Raw genomic sequence first — 20,706 nt, 5'->3', positions numbered from 1 at the left:
TGTAATAATTACCCTCAAGGATAGAGTTACCAAAACCTCTTCCAAGTTTTCACATTTTCTCAACGCCTAAGCACCAACTCCCTTCGCTCCTAAATCTTCCTACCGAAAATTTTGCTGTGAGATTCCCCGAGAGGCATTAATGTCCTACTAAGTTTCTTCACGAGTCTTTTACCTCTCCAGTCTCCAAACCTTAGAGTTCTCTCCATTAAGCGAAACTACTTTGGGTCCAGCAGACCTGATTTGTATAAGGATAACCATCTAGAAAGCCCTGAAATGCTTTAAGGCAAATGTGAAGTGAATCAACTCTTCCACGTGAGCGTAAATATAGACAAGACAGAACGAGGTGGGATTCTGTTTCCTAGTTTTTAGGGGGATAGCTTTCTAGGACTGTGTCTAGAACCACGATGTTACGGATATTAATTGACATGTTTCTAAACACGTGGCCATTAAAGGCGCTTCGAATGGTCCTTTCTGGGTTCCCTTCTCTTCTCCATTTACCCCCTCGCCCTCGGGGAGATCATCCACTCCCGGAGCTTCAACTTTCATCTCCCAACTCTATCTCTCCAGTCCTGACCTCTCTCCTTCTCTGCAATCTACTCCTTCCTGGATCTCCTTCCATCTTCACATCAGACTGACCGCCACTCTTCCCGCCTTCCAAGCCCTCCTAAAAATCACATCTCCGCCAGGAAGGTTTCCCTGATTAACCTCCCCCTCCCCACGCATTGAATGTGTACCCCCTTCACATTCGGGTATGCACCCCACCCCTCACTCCCCACACCACTTAGGCATCCTCATATTTGATTTCTTTCTCTACCTGTAATTTATTTTGACGTCTGCCTCCCCCCACCCCTGCTAGATCGTATGCTTCCTGAGGGGATTAATCATGTCTGCTTAGTTTATTGTACTCTCCCAACCACTCTATACAGTGCTCTGCACAGAATAAACCTTCAATAAATGTCATCCTTTGATTTCTAAATTCATTGTAGAATGGATGGTTTAATACTCTATTAACTCAAGTCCTCTGACTCACCCGTGTTCTCTCCTCACTTTCCAGGCTTCTCCTCGTCGTCAGTACGGTTGAGGCCGTGTCCCTTCCAACTCTCTATAGCACTCTCCCGTACTCTCGATGCTATGCCCTGCACGGGCTTGGGAGTCAGAGGATCTGGGTTCCAATCCCAGCTCCACCATTTGTCTGCTGTGTGTGACCTTGAGCAAGTCACTTCACTTTTCTGTTCCTCATTTACCTCATCTGGTAAATGGGACTTGAGACTGTGAGCCCCACGTGGGACAACCTGATTGCCTTGGATCTACCCCAGAGCTTAGAACGGTGTTCGGCGTGAAGTAAGCGCTTAGGAAATACCATCATTATCATTATGATTAACCCGGTACATCTCGGGTAAATATTACCGGTTGATTGAACGGTTGAGTCGTGAACAGCCCGATCTGGAATGCGAAGGAATCAAAGGGCCAAACGGGTAATGATCTGCTCTATTTTTTTTCTCCTGTCGTTTGCTTTGGATTTCTTAAATTTCACCCATTATCTTATAATTCTCTTTCGATTTTCTCTAAGCCTGCTGGACCTCATTTAGGCTGGAGACCGCTTTTTGCAGGCCTTGAGATGACTTCTTCATAGATAACCACGAAATCACCCCAGGGTTCAGTTCGATGTTTGCACACTGCATATGCTTAATGAACGTCCGGGTTGATGCTGATTATCGGTTGACGTATGCTACCCGATATTGTCACCGATGGGGCAGAAAACGGACCGTAGTCATCTACGATAGAACATTTTAAATCTGAGACTGCCAAAAATTCTCCGCAGTCAGGTACAAGCTAGCAAGAAAAGGCTACTGGCAACGGCTCTTCCTTCAACATGCTGCAAAACCATTCAGTCTGCCACGTGTCAAAGAATCTTCCAGAACGGAGGAGCGCTTTAGTATTGCCCTTCCTCTTCAACCGTAAGGCTCCCGCCTGCTGATTTCCACAGCAAATAGGATGTTTAAATAGCAATTCTAACTTCAGAGGAGACCTCACACTGAATCGTCGATCATTCTTATCAAAACCTGAGTGCTTTCTGAATGATGGCATATTGTAATGTGTCTATATATATATGTATATATATATCTGTTACACAAGAGATAAAGAGTCCTGCAGTTGAATATGCTTTCAGGAAATGTGGAATGAAAAGTGAGAGCTTCTTAGCTTCTCCTTGACTTGCTCTCTCAGCCCCACAGCACTTATGCACACATCTGTAATTTATTTATACAGCAAGCTTGTTGTGGGCAGGGAATGTGTCTGCCAACGCTGTTGTGGGGGAAGCAGCGTGGCTCAGTGAAAAGAGCCTGGGCTCCGGAGTCAGAGGTCATGAGTTCGACTGCCGGCTCTGCCACGTGTCAGCTGTGTGACTGTGGGCAAGTCATCTAACTTCTCTGTGCCTCAGTTCCCCCATCTGTAAAACGGGGCTTAACTGTGAGCCTCACGTGGGACAACCTGATTAGCCTTTATCTACCCCACGCTTAGAACAGCGCTCTGCACCTAGTAAGCGCTTAACAAATACCAACATTATTATTATTACTGTAGTTTACTCTCCTCAGTGCTTAGAACAGTCCTCTGTTCACATCAGATCTCAATCAATACCATTTATCTATGGTTTGTCTGGGTGATAAAGAGGACAGCCGGAATCCTACCCTGTCTCTAAGAATTTTTCGGTGACTAAGCTCGTGAATCAATGGACTGACCCAGAGTGATATTCCTCCTTAAAGTTGGTTTTGCATGAAATCGAAGTGTCGTTTATATTCTAACTTGGAAGCCAAAGTTTAGCTTGTGCTCAGATGAATCTGTCTTCTGTCTCTAATGGAAAATCTGTATTTCCACATTAGCAACAGATTGAATATCTGTCCATTTTCAATGAAAAGGTTATATGGTTGATCTGTATTCCAATTTTAGAGTTGCCTGTTAAAAGAGGAAAGAGAATTCGTGAGAAGCAACTATTTCCTGTTCTAGCTAACCTAATGAGTGGGTTCATTTATTGATCAGATATAGTTCATGTAGCAGAGACTTCAAGGGATCAATTTTTGTCTCATAAATAATGACGAAAAGACACTGAAAACCATAACCATTGAGTAAATACTGATGTTTGGAGAAATTAGAGTTAAAATAGCTTTAAATGTCCTTGAAAAAAACCACAACCTTATTCAATTCATTAAACCAGGAGAACTTCCTTCCCCATATTGAAGGAACTGTAGACGTTAGAGTTGAAAGTCAGACTCCTGGACCCCTTCTTCCACCCCTTTCCTCACTGCTGACAATGTTGATACCTTTAGGTCCTGATCTTTATAGGATTAATTATTCAAGTAAAAGACATTAGACATTTTCACCCATAGTTTCTGGGAGTACAGCATAAAGCGTAACCAATTACAAAAATCTTCAAAGGAGCAGAGCGAGAAGCGGGGTGACCTAGTGGACTGAGCATGGACCTGGGAGTCAGTAAGCCCTGAATTCTGATCCCAGTTCTGCGACTTGTCAGCTGTGTGACCTTGGGTAAATCACTTAACTTCTCTCTGCCACAGTTCCCTCATCTGTAAAATGGGGATTAGGATGGCGAACCCCATGCGGGACCGGGAGTGTATCTACCCCAGGGCTTAGTAGAGGGCCTGGCCCATACTGGCCCATAGTGAGCACTTCACCAATGCCATAAAAACATAAAGAACTCTTTTCTCTTATAGCTGTCTCAAGACGATACGCCTCCGGGTAAGGAAGCCCACTTGAATGCAGGAAAACTTACGTATTAATAATAACGGTATTTAAGGGCTTACTAAGTGTCCAGCACTGGGGCTCACAGCCTAAGTAGGAGGGAAGACAGGGATTTAACTATTTCACTGATGAGGAAACTGAGGCACGGAGAAGTTAAGTGAGTTCCCAAGGTCACACAGCAGACTAGTGATGGAGCTGAGATCAGAACCCAGGTCCTTCTGACGCCCGGGCCCGGGCTCTAGCCACTAGGCCATGGTCCTCCCAGCAGCGTGGAGCTGCTTTTCAACTAGGCACTCTCTATTTAGGCAGAATTTGTCCTACGCGATGTACTCAGACGAAAGGTGGAGAAAATCTGCCCTTCCCTCTCCATCCAACCGGTAGCACTTGATAGAGTCACTTATCCTCTCCCCCCTCGATTACTGACTCAGCCTCTTTGCTGACGTCCCAGCCCCCCGTCTCTCCCGACTCCAAACCTTACTTCACTCTGCTGCCAGATCGTTTTGCTTTAAAAACATTCGGGACACGCTCCCCCCCTCCTCAAGAACCTCCAGCGGTTGTCCATCCACCTCCGCGTCCAACAGAAACTCCTCACCGCTGGCTTTAAAGCAGTCAAGCACCTTGGCCCCTCCTACCTCGCCTCGCTACTCTCCTACAACCCAGCCCGCATGCTTCACTCCTCTAACGTTCACCTTCTCGCTGAGCCTCCATCTCGTCTATCTCGCCGCCAACCCCTCGCCCACATCCTCCCTCTGGCCTGGAACGCCCTCCCTCCTCAAATACAACAGACAATTTCTCTCCCCGTCTTCAAAGCCTTATTGAAGTCACATCTCCTCCAAGAGGCCTTCCCTAAGTCCCCCTTTCCTCTTACCCCACTCCCTTCTGTGTCGCCCTGACTTGCCCCCTTTATTTGGGAAGCAGCATGGCGTAGCGGATAGAACACGGACCTGGGAGTCAGAAGGTCATGGGTTCTAATCCCGGCTCCACCACTTGTCTACTGTGTGACCTTGAGCGAGTCACTTCACTTCTCTGTGCCTCAGCGGTCTCTTCTGTAAAATGGGGATTGAGACTGTGAGCCCCAGGTGGGACGGGGATCGTGTCCAACCTGATTAGCCTGTATCCACTCCAGTGTTTAACACAGTGTCTGGCACATAGTAAGCACTTCACAAATACCATAATAATAAGGATAGTCATTGTTATTACGCATCCCCCGCCCATCCCAGCCCCACAGCAGTATGTACATGTCAGTATTGTATTTATTTGTATCGATTGTCTGTCTCCCCCTCTAAGCCTGCTGTGGTCAGAGACTCTGTCTATTGTTATATTGTACTCTCCCGAGTGCTTAGTACAGTGCTCTGCACACAATAAACCCTCAAAAAATATGAATGAATGTATGAATGTCCTTCCCATTCCTAGGACAGAGCATCTGGTAAGTGAAGCATCATTTCCCGGTTTCACACCTGATGTTTCCTGGGGTGGGGCTGGGGTAAAGAAGGAGGAGGAGGATCATTTATTTTTGTGCAGGATAGAGTTGCGATCCTTCACCGGGGCTTACTGACTTCTGATACGGCAATATTTTCACTGAATTACAAATCACACAACCCCGAAATGGCACAATTACCAGAGTTACACATTTGCTCCGGGGCTTCCAGGAGGGTTTGTTTTCAGTCACCGGGATTAAGAGAACAGGAAACCGGAGACGGAGGCATTAAATTGGGATGGCACAGGCAGCTGCATGAGCCTACACAAGAGCAGAGAGCATCCTGTGTGGAATGGAATATTATTGGCAGCTGGGAGAGAGAAAAGGAGGAGGGAAGATGGAGAAGGAAGAGCTCTGTGGTTTCCGTCTCTGTATTCAAGAGAATGACTGATCTACTGCATAAAAATAGATGAATCAGTTGACTTCCTTCTGAGTTCAATTAGTGAACTCGTATTCATATTTCCTTAGGGACAATTAGATTCATGTTAATCTTTAAAGACCCTCTAAAATCTTCCCCCTACCTGTAATTTATTTCAGTGTTTCACACCCTTGCTGGATTGCAAGTTCCTTGAAGGCGGGAATCCTGTGTACGAACTGTACTGTGCTCTCCGAAGCGTTAAATGCAGGAGGAGTGCTCCATAAAAACTACTGGTTAATTGTGAGAAGCAAATGCTCACCATTATCCTTCATAATTAAAGCTTTTCCGATCTCTGTAAATGCTATGTTGGACCTCCCTGAGGAAAATCACCCTACTCAAGAACACTTCAGTCTCAAGAAAGGCGCAATTGTGAAACTTCCTTTCTAATCAGTTTCTTTCATGGTATTTGTTAAGCACTTACTACCTGCCAGGCTCTGTACTAAGCTCTGGAGTAGATAGAAGCTAATCAGGTTGGATAGCGTCCCGATCCCACTTGAGGCTCCAAGTTGTAATCCCCATTTCACAGATGAGGTGAGGAAGGTGCAGAAAGGTTTTCTGACTTGCCCGAGGTCACACAGCAGACAAGTAGAAGATCTGGGATTAGAACCCAGGTCCTTCTGACTCCCAGGCCAGTGCTCTATCAGGCCACACTGCTTCTGGAGTGCTTGAGTGTTTATTACGTGGCTCAGTGGAAAGAGCCTGGGCTTTGGAGTCAGAGGTCATGAGTTCGAATCCCGGCTCTGCCCCCTGTCAGCTGTGTGACTGTGGGCAAGTCACTTCACTTCTCTGTGCCTCAGTTCCCTCATCTGTAAAATGAGGATGAAGACTGTGAGCCCCACGTGGGACAACCTGATTCCCCTGTGTCTACCCCAGCGCTTAGAACAGTGCCCTGCACAGAGTACGCGCTTAACAAAAACCAACATTATCACTATTAAGCATTTGGGAGAGTACATTACAACAGAGTCAGCAACCACGACGAGCTTCCCGACTAGAGGGGGAGACAGACATTACTCTAAAACATTTCCCTCAGCTTTTGAGTAACATCTCACCCCCATGCCTCATTTTGATAAACAGGCTGGAGGAGGTTATATTCGTATTAGCTTATAAGAAATAATGCTGAGCATAGGTCAGAACCGTGATATTGCTAGAGAATTCGGATGAATGATCCCAGATGGTTTCATTTGAAATTTCCATCGAAGGGAGCAGGAACTAGGAGCAGAGTCAGCATTACCACGGAGTGAGTAGAAACCACTTCCAATCATAAATGTCAAGGAGTTTAAATCGAGTCAGGGAGACAAATAGTGAAAACAAATTACAGGTAGGGGGAGAAACAGAGTTTAAAGATACGTGCTTTGTGGGGGAGAAAATGGAGTCAGTGTGCCTCAGTGGAAAGAGCCCGGGCTTGGGAGTCATAGGTCATGGATTCGAATCCCAGCTCAGCCACCGGTCCGCCGTGTGACTGTGCGCAAGTCACCTAACTTCTCTGTGCCTCAGTTCCCTCATCTGGAAAATGGGGATGAAGACTGTGATCCTCACATGGGACCATCTGATGACCCTGTATCTACCCCAGCGCTTAGAACAGTGCTCTGCACATAGTAAGCGCTTAACAAATACCAGCATTATAAAAAATTGATAACAGAGTTGGAAGCTAAGAGAGTAGTCAGGGAGGGCTCCCTAGAGGGGGTGTGATTTTCATAGGGCTTGGAAAAGATGGGGGGAGCAATAGTCTGCTGGATATTAAGAGGGGAGTTCTTGGTGATAGAGGAAGAGCTGATTGTCTAATAATAGTAATAATAATATTTGTTAAGTGTTTAGTATGTACCAGGTATTGTACTATGCTTTGGGGTGGAAACAAGGAAATCGTGTTGGCCACAGTCCCTCTCCCACGTGGGGCTCACAATCTCAATCCTCATTTTACAGACGAGGTAACCGAGAAGCGATGTGACTTGCCCGAGGTCACACAGCAGACGAATGGTGGGGCTGGGGTTAGAAACCTGAAAACTGAGCGGGAGGGACTTCCGCTTGCTGCTGAGAGGGATGGGTAACCACTGGAGCTCTCTGGACGAAAGGAGAGTTATGCTTAAGAGCCACGTTTGGTTTGCATGATGTGCTCTGCGGGAAAAGGGAAAGCGAAGGACTTCACTGTGGAGCTCGTTTTGGAGCAGGCAATACTGGATGAGCAGGATGAAACCCCGCTCTCTGAAATGAAAAGCAAGGATGAAGTGGACCCGGGGGAGAGGGGAATACCGCTTACCACACAGATTCCGGAACCATCCAGGCAACCATCCGAGTTCCCGTTACAGTTGCAGGGCAAACATTCTCCAGATGCGGAATAAAAATATCCAGTTTCACATTTCTGAAATGAATACGATATTATTCCGAAGGTTAATCTGCTGATAATAATTCGGGTATTTGTTAATCGCCTACCAGTACAAGCTTTGCACTAAATGCTGTAAGGGGTAGACTTAAGCTATCAGGTCGGACCCAGACCCTGACCCGCCTAGGGCTCACAGGTTAGGGGAGAGAACAGGTTTGGACCACATTTTGCAGTTGAGGAAATTGAGGCATAGAGAAATTAAGTGGTTTGCCCAGAGTCTCCCGGCAGGGAAGTGGCCAAGGCAGAATTAGAACCCAGGTTCTCCGACTTGGTGGCCCCTTCTCTTTCCTAAAAGCCATGCTGCTTCACAACTACATGATCGGGACAGATAGCTTCCATGGAGGACTGAAGAAACACACAACAAATCACACTGAAATTGACCAGCAACACGCTGTTTAAGTATAGTAAGGATTTTCTTCCCTTGACGGTCTTTAGAGAAGCAGCGTGGCTTAGTGGCAAGAGCCCGGGCTTGGGAGTCAGAGGTCATGGGTTCGACTCCCGGCTCTGCCACTTGTCAGCTGTGTGACTGTGGGCAAGTCACTTAACTTCTCTGTGCCTCAGTTACCTCATCTGTAAAATGAGGATTAACTGTGAGCCTCGCGTGGGCCAACCTGATGACCCTGTATCTCCCCCTGCGCTTAGAACAGCGCTCTGCGCATAGTAAGCGCTTAACAAATACCGGCATTATTATTATTTATCTTGCCTCTCCTTTAGAACTATTGTTCCCCACCTCTCGCTTTATGGTATTTGTTAAAAGCTTTCTTCGTGCCGGGCACTGTACTAGGCGCTGGGGTAGATACAAGATAACCAGGTTGGACGTAGTCCATGTCCCCCATGGAGCACACAGTCTAAATTCCCATTTTACAGATGAGGTAGCTGAGGTACAGAGAAATGAAGTGATCTACCCAAGTTCACATAGCAGACGGGGGGCCGAGACGGGATTAAAACCCAGGTCCTCTGGTCTTTCCCAAGGTCTCCCCCCCTCAAATATTATCCCTACATTCTGAGTGCGAATTGAGTGCAGGCAGCCAAAGATGGGGACGGAGGGGGAGGAGATGAAAAAAGAGGGTTTACTTCGCTCACTGAAACCTTCGCTTTTCCCTCGGGCCGAATGAGATCATTATGCCTCAGCGACGAGCTATTACTAGTCTCCAACACGTTGTTGCTTATGAAATAATAAATTTACACTATTCAGATCTTTCAGAATATAAAGCAGGTAGTTGTCATATAGTAATAATGATGACTACATAATTTCCAGCCCTCTAAATCATATAAATCCTAGCATTTATGAACTTTCTTATTTCCATCCTCAGCATATTTGCATAAATGTTTATTCAATTCTACATTAAATGGTTTATCTTGATTATCCTACTTGTAAATAAGTGAATAATATAGGGCTTTTCACGAGTAGTAATATTTGTTAGCTATTCCCACCCTAACCCTGTCCTCACCCTGACTTTCCCATCCTGTCCCACGAGCCCGTAACCTTGGCTTATCCTTGACGTCTCTCTCTCACTCAGCCCACATATTCAATCCATCACCAATTCCTGTTGGTTCGACCTTTATAACGTCGTTAAAACCTGCCCTTTTCCCTCCATCCAAACTGCTATCAGGTTAATCCAATCACTTACCCTATCCCACCTCGATTACCGTGCCGGCCTCCTCGCTGACCTCCCGGCCCCCCTCTCTCCCGACTTAAGTCCGTACTTCGCTCTGCTGCCTGAATCATTTTTCCAAAGAAATGTTCAGGCCATATTTTCCCACTCCTCGAGAACCTCCAGTGGGTGTCCATCCACCTCCACATCAAACACAAACTCCTCAGCATTGGCTTTAAACCACTCAATCACCTCCTACCTCACTTTGCTATTCTCCTACTACAGTCCAGCCCGCAGACTTTGCTCCTCTAATGATAACCTCACCGTATCTTGATCTCTACTGCTAACCTTCTCACCGTACCTCGATCTCGGATCTCGTCTATCTCGCCCCTGACCTTTTGCCTCTGGGCCGGAATGTCCTACCTCCTCATATCCAACAGATAATTACTCCCCACGCTTCACACCCTTCTTGTAGGCACATCTCCTCCAAGAGGCCTTCCCTAACCTCTCTTTTCCTTTTCTTCAACTCCCTTCCGCGTCACCCTGACTTACTCCCTTTGCTCTTCCCCCATCCCAGCCCCGCAGCACTTATGTACATATCTGTGATTTATTTATTTATACTAATGTCTGTCTCCCCCTCGAGACTGTAAGGTCTCTGTGGGCAGGGAATGTGTCCGTTATATTGTTATATCTTCCAGGGCTCTGCACACAGTAAGCACTCAACAGATACGATTATTAATCAGACTATTATTATGTGCCAAGCCTAATACTAAGTACTGAGGTAGATACAAGGTGAACAGGTCGGACAGGATCCCTGTCCCACATGGGGCTCGCTGTCTAAGTAGGAGAGAGACGAGGGATTGGGCCTCCCTTTCGCAGACGAGAAAAGAGAAGTTAAGTGACATACCCGAGGTCGCACGGCAAGCGGGCGGCAGAACCGGGATTAGAATCCGGGCTCTCTGTCACCCCAGACCATGCTCTTTCCACTAGGCCACACTGTTTCTCAGTAGTCTGCCCCGTTGTCTCTCTCTCATCCCTTTTTAAGTTCTTTATCTCTGGCTTCGAAACAACTCTGATGATACCTTGAGCCTGTATAGACCTTTCTCTTTTCCATAGCATTTCCATATTAGTAGATTCATTTGACTTACTCGATGAAGCAAATAGGGTTACCCATCTCCCTCTGAATCAAGCAGAAATTCCTTACCATTGGCTTTACGGCACTCCACTGGCTCTCTCCATCTGAAATATTTGCTCTCTTCTCCCATCACACCGCAGCTCACTCTTTGCTCCTCCACATGTCACCTTCTATCTAGACCTCACTTTCGACCCTCCCGACTCCAGGCCCTCGTTTACTCTGTTCCCCCAACTCAAATCCATCAGATTACCGCCCTCCCCATATTTAAAGCCCTCCTAAAATCCCACCTCCTTCGACTTCCCAGGACCCTTAATACTTGTGTACTCGCTTCCCGCTCCGAGAACTCTTCTAACTTTGTAAGAAATGTGGCCTAGTGGATAGAGCACGGGCCTAGGAGTCAGAGGATCTAGGTTCTAATCCCGGCTCTGCCACTTGCCCGCTGGGTAACCTTGGGCAGGTCACTTACCTGTCCCTCCATTTCATCATCTGTAAAATGAGGGTGAAATCCTACTAGAGATGCAGCGTGGCTCAGTGGAAAGGGCACGGGCTTTGGAGTCAGAGGTCATGAGTTCGAATCCCAGCTCTGCCACTTGTCAGCTGTGTGACTGTGGGCAAGTCACTTCAGTTCTCTGAGCCTCAGTTACCTCGTCTGTAAAATGGGGATGAAGACCGGGAGTCCCACGTGGGACAACCTGATTCCCCTGTGTCTACCTCAGCGCTTAGAGCAGTGCTCTGCACATAGTAAGCGCTTAACAAATACCAACATTATTATTATTATTATTATTATTACTCTCTCGTCCCAAGACTCGGAGTTGCATGTGGGGGCAGGAGACTTTGGCCAATCTGATTATATTGAACCTACCCCGTGCTTCGCACAGTGTTTGGCACATTATAAGCCCTTAGCCAGTACCATAAAAAATCACTTAACCTTTCTGTGCCCCAGTTTCCTCATCTGTTAAATGCAGATTTCCCTCTCGGACTATGAAACCCATGTTGTACAGGGACTGGTTCTGAACTGTTTACGTTGTATCTTCCCCGACGCTCAGTACACTGCTTGGCCCATAGTAAGCACTAAGCGAATACCCCGATGATTCATGCTGTGGGATCCTACACATTCATTTGTAAAGTGACACATAAGGCTTAAACCTGACCGCCGTACTCTACTAAAGCGTATTCTGGCGACTGCCCTTTGACACTGTGAGTAAGACAGAGAATGCCACCCCAGCCTGAAAACATTTCCCTGCCAAGGAGGTGGGAATGTAAATCCAACTAAGGTCATTATTGTTCTTGTTGCCGGGCAACGCTCACTTTGGATATCGATGTCTATTTTCGGAGGGATTCACACGAGCGACACTTTGAATCGTGGGCTTCGTTTAGACGAACGGCAGAACTCTCCGTCCCCCGCGCTCTGCTCGACCTTTTGACCTCCCGTTCCGCCGAAAGGTTGTATGGAGTTAAGAGGAAAATTGCACTTTGGGGAGAATCCATCTCATCGTTACCTCCATGAGGGAAAAGATCTAACTCTACTGTACTCTCCCAAGCACTTAGAACAGTGCTCTCCCCAGAGAAGGTAACGGTGAATACTTAGGGCTGATCTTCTGCCTGACATCTGTCAAGTGAGGATTGAAACCAGGAGCCCCATGGGGGACAGGGACTGTGTCCAACCCCATTTGCTCGTATCCACCCCAGCGCGTAGTACGGTGCCTGGTATTCATTCATTCAATAGTATTTATTGAGCGCTTACTATGTGCAGAGCACTGTACTAAGCACTTGGAAAGTACAAATCAGCAACAGATACAGTCCCTGCCCATTGACGGGCTCGACTGGCACATAGTAAGCGCTTAACAAATGCCACAATTATTATTATTATATCCCAGCTTGAGTTCTGCATCAACCTTCTCGCTGACATCCCCGCCTCTCCCCTCTCCGGCCTTTATTTCACTCTACTGCCTGGATCCTTTTCTTAAAACATTATTCTGCACACATTTCCCCATTCCTCAAAATCCTCCATTCTGCTCTCTCCATCCATTCTCAATCGGCTCTCTCCTTACTACTTATCCACTCTCTTCTCCCGCTACCTCCCAGCTTGCGCTCTCTCAAGCTAACAAGCTTCCTATCTTCTTCCTATCTTCCTAGTCTCATCTTTCTCACTGCCGACCTCTTGCTCAAACCCGCCCTCCCAGCTCCTTCACCTCCAGCGGACCGCAGCTCTCCACAGCTTCAAAACTCTTCGGAGGCAGACCCTCTTTGCTTTCTATTTCCCCTCCCCACCTCAATATACACTTTTCTCCCAGATGCCATTTCTGCACTTCTCTGCCACGTTGGCTTTTAAGTTCTCCCAGTATCCACTAGCATTTTATATATCAATATTTACATATATATACTATATGATTATATATTTTTATACACTAGTTTACTCCCCTCATATAGGTAATTAACTTTAGTGCCTCTCTCCTCCTTAGAGTGTAAACCTATTGAGGCCAGGGATCCTGACTACTAATTCTACTGTACTTTCCCATTAAGACCCCTGTAGCTCTCACAGAATAATAATAATCATTTTGGCATTTGTTAGGCATTTCTATGTGCCAGATACTGTACTAGGGACTGAGAGCAAGAAGCAGCGTGGCTCAGTGGAAAGAGCACAGGCTTAGGAGACAGAGGTCATGGGTTCTAATCCCAGCTCCGCCACTTAGCTGTGTCACTTTGTGCAGGTTACTTAACTTCTCTGTCCCTCAGTTATCTCATCTGTAAAATGGGGATTAAGACTGTGAGTCCCGCGTGGGGCAACCTGATTTCCTTGGATCTCCCCCAGCGCTTAGAACAGTGGTTGGCACAAAGTGAGCGCTTAAAAAATACCATCATCATCATTATTATCAATCAATCAATGATTTATTGAGCACTTACTGTGTGCAGAGCACTCTACTGAGTGATTGGGAGAATACAACAGAATCGGTAGACATAGTCCCTGTCCACAATGAGCTTATGGTCTAGAGACACCATCTGTAGACCTGGGTGTAAACCCAGTAAGTGTCCTGTAAATATCATGAATGGATTGATTGATTCACTCATTCATTCAATAGTATTTATCGAGCACTTACTATGCGCAGAGCACTGTACTAAGCACTTGAATGTACAATTCGGCAACAGATAGAGACCATCCCTGCCCATTGACGGGCTTACAGTCTACTCGGGGGAGACAGACAGACAAAATCAAGACAACTTAATCGCGATAAATAGAATCAAGGGGATGAACACCTCATTAACAAAATAAAAATTGATTGAGTCCATTAGACTTGGCTATTGGGTCAATAGTGACTTCAGAGAGTGCAATTTTGAGGGTGTGATGGGGCTTCATTATCTGTCCGGAGGGACGTGTTCGGTGATGTTGACATTCTTAAAGCATCTGCATGTTTTCTTGGGAGTTTGCTCGCAGATAGAAATGATTTATGCATATTAAATGTCTGTCTCCATCTTGTTGTCGACAGGGAACCTGTTCTTCCAATTCTGTGGTACTCTCGCAAGAGCTTAGTACAATGCTTTGCACACAGTAAGCGCTCAATAAATGCCGATGATGATGATTAGAGGACTGATTCGGGGATTTTTGAATGCCGTAACCCTGTTCGGTTGAAAGAGTTTCCCAGAAATTGGAATGTATTCTCACTCTATCTTCTGGGTTGCCTTTTCAAACAGAGCTGAAGAAATAGGTTGAGCAATAAAAGACCTAGGATGCACCCTTCAGTTTCCTCACTTGGTGATGGGAAAAGGATCTGATATGGTCAATCCAATTCTGATGTCCTTCAGGAGTAGTCCTAGCATCTTGATAAGCTTCACAAAGGGAGAATAACCAAAAAACAATTCAACCTGAAGACCCACACTGAGAAGTATCTTGGCCTAATGGATAGAGCTCGGGCCTGGGAGTTAGGAGATTCTGGTTTCTAAATCCTGCTCTGCCATTTACCTGCTGTGTGACCTCGGGTGACTCACTTAACTTCTCTGTGCCTGTTACCTCAGATGTAAAATGGAGAAAGAGACTGTGTCTAACTCCTTTAGCTTGTATCCACCCCGGTGCTTAGCATAGTGCCCAGCACAAAGCTGAACCAAATACCCCAAAAAACCAAACCCAAAACAAACAAACAAAACAACAGGAAAAACCCAGTCTAGGTGGGAAAATTGAATCAAAATTCCTGTGTGGATGGGCAGCCTGGGAGAGGTTAGGTTGCTCTGTGACAGAAAAGGGAGGAGTAACTCTTTTCTGGAATATCTGGAATATACAACTTTTCCTGATAGGAAAAGGGCCCTAAGAATGGTCAGTCAATCAATGATACTTTTTGAGTGCTTACTTTGAGCAGAACACTGTACTAAGATCTTGGGAGAGCACAATACAACAAAATTAGTGTATCTGCTCCCTACTACTACTACTACTAATAACTGTGGTATTCATTAAGCTCTTTTCTATGTCCCAGATACCGTACTACGCGCTGGGGTGGATACAAACAAATCAGGTTGGAACGATTCCCTGTCCCACATGGAGCTTACAATCTAGAGGTGGAGACAGGTGTTAATACAAATAAATAAATAATTTATAAGATAGAATTTAAATGTATGGGCATAAGTGCAGTGGCATTGGGGGTGGGGTGAATATCACAAAAATCACAGATCCAAGTGGTACTTACAATTGATTGCTTCCAAGTTAGCGGCATTTCATTGCGCTCTAAAGCTCATAAGACCCCGACCAGCATTCTCCTGACCCTCTACTGAGGATTCTCATCCACATGTTCCCAGATTTGCGGCGCAGCTATGAATCTTGGCAGATACGTTCTGTGCTGCATGTCGGCCCCGTGTGGAACGAGGTTTGTATATGTGACTGGCTGGTACTTAAAATTGGTTGCTTCCAAGTTAGCGGCATTTCATTGCTCTCTAACGCTCATAAGACCCCGACCAGCATTCTCCTGACCCTCTACTGAGGATTATCATCCACATGTTCCCAGACTTGCAGTGCAGCTTCGAATTTTGGCAGATGATACATTCTGTGCTGCACGTCAGCTCTGGGTGGAAAAAGAGGATTGTATCTGTGACTGACCGCTCTGTTTATTTGTTATATTTGTCCTATATCTTCATAATATAATATAGAGATACATATCTCTAGATTGTGAGCTCGTTGGGGGCAGGGAATATGTCTACCAACTCTGTTGTATTCTCCCCTCCAAGCTATTAGTACTGCACACAGTAACCATTCAGTAAATAACACTGATGTGTAGTTACTCCAGGGGCTAACACAAGGCATGGAGCAAAGTACTTAATAAATACCAAAACTAACATACCTGATGTAGGAGGCATGCATGGAATAGACATTAAGACCATAACAGATCTTACAAAAACATTTGACACCCTCTGAATCCTGGACTCTGATATGTACAGAATAAGCATTTACATACACAGGAATAAAGTGATCAATTAAGGAAATCCATATGCTTCCTGCGTTCAGGTTGTAGACTGATACATACAGAACTCGAGTTTGCCCAATTGAAATTCCACACATTGCGAAAGGTGAAGTTTAGTTTTAGGATCCGAGAGAAAATTCCCCTTTGCTTGACCAACTTTTTCTCTGAGACTGGAGAGAAGGTGGTTTCAAATTCCTCAGAAGTTTACCCAGTTCAAAGCATTTTCTTACAGTCACAAAGATTTATTTCTTCTCAAGAGTGATGGAGAATGTCCTGCCAAAAGTAAAAGCCGGCCTGTGTAAGATATATAGCTGGTTTTAGAAATAAATTTCTGTGATTGGTACCGTATAAATTAAGTGAAGATAGTTTTTTTTTTTCAGTCAGTTATTAGGGTGACCACATTCTGGATAAAACAATTATAATCCCATCAATGCCTTAATTTAACTACTATGGTAGCTGGAAAAATAACAGATTTTCTAGCACCCACTGATGATAAGTGAAAATGTATTGCCTACTTTGCCTATTTTAGAATGTTGGAATCATTTTTTATTCATTTTTACTGATTTGTTGGTCTCCTGCCATAACACCCTTGATCAAGCCGCTAGTCTTCTTATAACCATTTACCAGTGAGTTACGCTGTATTCCTAAAAGCCCTCTTTGGCCTTGTCATGATGGAGCAAGCTTGTTTTTAGAAAGGACTTTTCTTGTAGGAATTGCTATTTGTTTAATGACTCAACCTGGGGCGAACAACCTTAAACATTGTCCTAGCGTATGCAGAGATTACACTGTGAAGATAGAATGGATGTCTAAAACCTGTAACACTGATTTCGCCTTCTAAGTCAGTCCTTCATTTCTCCGGTGAGGTTAGTGAAGATCACCCAAAACCCTTGGTAACAGCTGCCATTCAGACATAATCTCAGAACATCAGGAAGCACACACGATAGTGTAAGGTCATGGAAAAAAAAAAGCCTTGCTTGCATCAGCTCCAGTTAGTGCTTTTGAGTTCTGTCATGCTGACTGACATCCTAAAGTATCAGAACAAGATTCTTCTCATGAAGTTGACTCGAGAGTGGGAAAGCGTTCAGGTGTGTGAGAAACATGCATTTGATCAAACATTTTTCAGTCTGGTATTCAATCTGCTACAAGTCAAAACTCGCCTGTGCTGGGCAGGAGTGGCACGGGAGAGAGTCAAGGGCAGAGACTCGAGTTTACTGCGTGAAAGCAGGCACTGGTTAACCGCTTCCTTATTTTTACCAAGAAAACTCTACCAAGAAAACTTATTTTTACCAAAAACCACTACCAGAATAACTGCAGGTGGAGGTGGAGGCATTCTGGGAGGGATGTGTTCATGGTCGGAGACAACTTCACGGCATAAGACACAACTCGGTATGCGCTATCAGGATTGGCCCGTGAGTCAAAGGTTGAAGATAATCAAATGTGTCGGATTTCTGGGTGGTCAGACACAAAAAGAGGCCACTTGAAAAAGAGACCGAGATACAGACAGAAAGAAATACCAACAGGTAGGCACTAAGTAACCGAGTATCTACCTCAGCATTTAGCCCAAAGTGGATTCTTAATGCATATCATTTAAGAGAAAAAGAGACCTTTTTTTTTAAAGTACCAGTGGTCCGCAAAGTAGGCCACTGGATCAGCACCTCTGCCCAAAGTCTGTCATTGCCTCTTCCTGCCTTAAAACAATGGCATCTATCAATCATCGGTATTCGCTGAGCCCTTACTCTACGTAGAGCACCGTACTAAGCGCTCAGGAGAGTACAGTTCATCAGAGTCAGCCAACAGGGTCTTTGCCCTCAGTGAGTTTACGGTTTAGAAGGGGAGACAGTCATTAATGTAAATGAAAAAATTTATAATACATAATTTAAAAATATGTACATAAGTGCTATAGAATTGAAGGTGGGGCAAATAAATTTCCCATAGGTCACAGATCCAAGTGCATCGATGTGGCAGAAGGGAGAGGGAGGTGGGGAAAAGAGGGCTTAAAGAAGCAGCGTGGCCCACTGGCTAGAGCACGGGCCTGGGAGTCAGAAGATCATGGGTTCTAATCCCGGCTCCACCACTCGTCCGCTCTGTGACCTCGGGCAAGTAGCTTCACTTCTCTGTACCTCATCTGTAAAATGGGGATTAAGACTGTGAAGTGGAAATGGCAGTGGTGGTCTGGCACATGTGAAGGGGAAAGGAGTTCCAGGCTACGGGGAGGGTGTGTTAAAGGGGTCAATGGCGAGACAGAGAAGATCAGTACACAGTGAGTAAGCTGTGGCCAAGGAGCAGGCTGGGCTAAAGTAGGAGAACAGAGAGGTAAAGGAGGAAGGATGAGTGCTTTAAAATAGATCATAAAGAGTTTCTGTTTGATGTGGAGATGGAATGGCAACCACTGAAGTTTCTCGAGGAGTGGAGAGAGAGTGGCTAAGAGAGACATTGTGGCTTAGCGGAAAGAGCCCAGGCTTGGGAGTCAGAGGCCGTGTGTTCTAATCCTGACTCTGTCACTTGTCAGCTGGGTGACCTTGGGCAAATCACTTAACTCCTCTGTGCCTCAGTTACCCCATCTGCAAAATGGGGATTAAGACAGTGAGCCCCACGTGGGACAACCTGATAACCTTGAACCTATCCCAGCGCTTAGAACTGTGCTTGGCACATAGTAAGCGTTTAACAAATACCATCATCATTATTACTATGGACTGAACATATTTTTAGAAACATGATTCAGACAGCGGAAGGAAGTAGGGACTGGAGTGGGGAGAGACGGGAGGCAGGGAAGGCAGCGAGCAGGCTGATGCGGTAGTCGGGAAAGAGATAGGATAAGGGCTTGGACTAGCAGAGTAGCAGTTTGGAGACAAAAAGGTAGATGTTAGCGATCTGTGAAGGTAGCAATATTCTTTAGGTAACGTCTTCCAAGTTCATACAAAAGTTTATGAATCTGAACAATTCACTAGTAAAATTGAATTTACTGAAAACAAAGTCCGCAGGAGAACAGATTGGATATTTGGGCTGTGGGAGTAACGATAAGATAAGGTGATTGGAGGTCAGAGACTGTTGCTCCCTACTGACCTTTATCTAGAGGAAGGCTTCAATTCAGTCTGTGGTTCCATAGGAATGTAACTGTGTCGTCTCTATTCTGAGTCACATTCGCCCACCACCTCTCAGTGCTTATCACGTTACATGGCTTTCCTTCGGATAACCAGGCATGAATGTCATCTCGTTTTCTTCGGCAGGACTGCCGGAGAGAGATAATGGCTGCCGTTTTGATGCATCTAAGGGAGTGACTAAGCTTCCCCTTTAGCCTTCTGCATTGTCCCGGGACTCCTGCTCGCTTCCAAATACGTAGATGTGCCTTCATAATAACAATCGTGGCATTTGTTAGGCACTTACCCTGTGCCAAGCACGGCAATAAGTGCTAGGGGAGACGCGAGATAATCCAATTGACCGCAGTCGCCGTTACCTGTGGGAGTCTCAGTCTAAATATAACTTTCTACTAAGAAAGACCAACTAGGGCATTCGTTCATTCATTCATTCAATCATGATTAGACTGTAAGCCCGTCAGTGGGCAGGGATTGTCTCTATCTGTTGCCGAATCGGACATTCCGAGCGCTTAGTACAGTGCTCTGCACATAGTAAGCACTCAATAAATACTATTGAATGAATTATTGAGCGCTTACTGTGTACAAAGCACTTTACTAAGAGCTTGGGAGTGTCCGACAACAGACACATTCCCTGCCCACAGTGAGCTCACACACTAGAGGGGGAGACGGCCCTTAAAGGAATGAATAAAGAAATAAATAATTAAATTATAAATATATAAATAGGTGATGTGGGGTTGGGAGGGAGGATGAACGGAGAAATCGAGTCAGGGCGACGTAGAAGGGAGCGGGAGAAGAGAAGAGGGCTTAGTCAAGGAAGGTTTCTTGGAGGAGATGTGCCTTCATTAAGGCTTTGAAGAACTCACTGCGCGCACAGAATGTGTCTGTTGTACTCACCCAAGCCTTTAATACAGTGTTTTGCACACTGTAAGCACTCAATAAATACGACTGAATGAATGAATGAATGAATGAATGAATAAAGTGAGGGAGAGCAATTATCTGTCTGATATAAGGCGGGAGGGCATTCGGGGTCAGAAGCAAGATGTGGGCGAGAGGTCGGCGGTGAGACAGACGAGAGATTGAAGTACAGTGTGAGGGAGAGAGGCGAGGTGAGGTAGGACGGGGCAAAGTGATTGACTGCTTTGAAGCCAATGATGAGGAGCTTTAGTTTGATGTGGAGGTGGATGGACAACCCACTGGAGTTTCTTGAGGAGGGGGGAACATTGAACATTTTAGAAGGAAAATGATCGGGGCATCAGGGTGGAGTATGTACTGGAGTGGGGAAAGACAGGAGGCAAGGAGGTCAGCAAGGAGGCTGATACAGTAATCAAGGTGGGATAGGATAAGTGATGTCCTTCCCCTTGACTCTATTTATTGCCATTGTTCTCGTCTGTCCGTCTCCCCCGATTAGACCGTAA

At 45.6% G+C, this 20,706-nt stretch overlaps 1 protein-coding gene across 2 annotated transcripts in view; it reads right to left on the bottom strand.

The window, feature by feature from the left end:
- Positions 1 to 20,706, bottom strand: part of LAMA4 (laminin subunit alpha 4) — a 160,432-nt gene that overhangs the window by 101,102 nt on the left and 38,624 nt on the right. The window contains exon 2 of one of the 2 annotated variants that reach the window (XM_029047122.1): positions 7,903 to 8,004. The exons of the other annotated variant lie outside the window; for it this stretch is intronic. Within the exon in view, the coding sequence (XP_028902955.1) occupies positions 7,903 to 8,004 (102 nt within the window). The remainder of the gene's footprint in view (positions 1 to 7,902; positions 8,005 to 20,706) is intronic. 2 annotated transcript variants of the gene reach the window in all.

Source organism: Ornithorhynchus anatinus, chromosome 19 (genome assembly GCF_004115215.2).
Source record: "Ornithorhynchus anatinus isolate Pmale09 chromosome 19, mOrnAna1.pri.v4, whole genome shotgun sequence".
NCBI lineage: Eukaryota > Metazoa > Chordata > Mammalia > Monotremata > Ornithorhynchidae > Ornithorhynchus > Ornithorhynchus anatinus.
The sequence above is the reverse complement of the archived record's forward strand: the minus strand, read 5'-3'. Positions and strand labels throughout refer to the sequence as shown.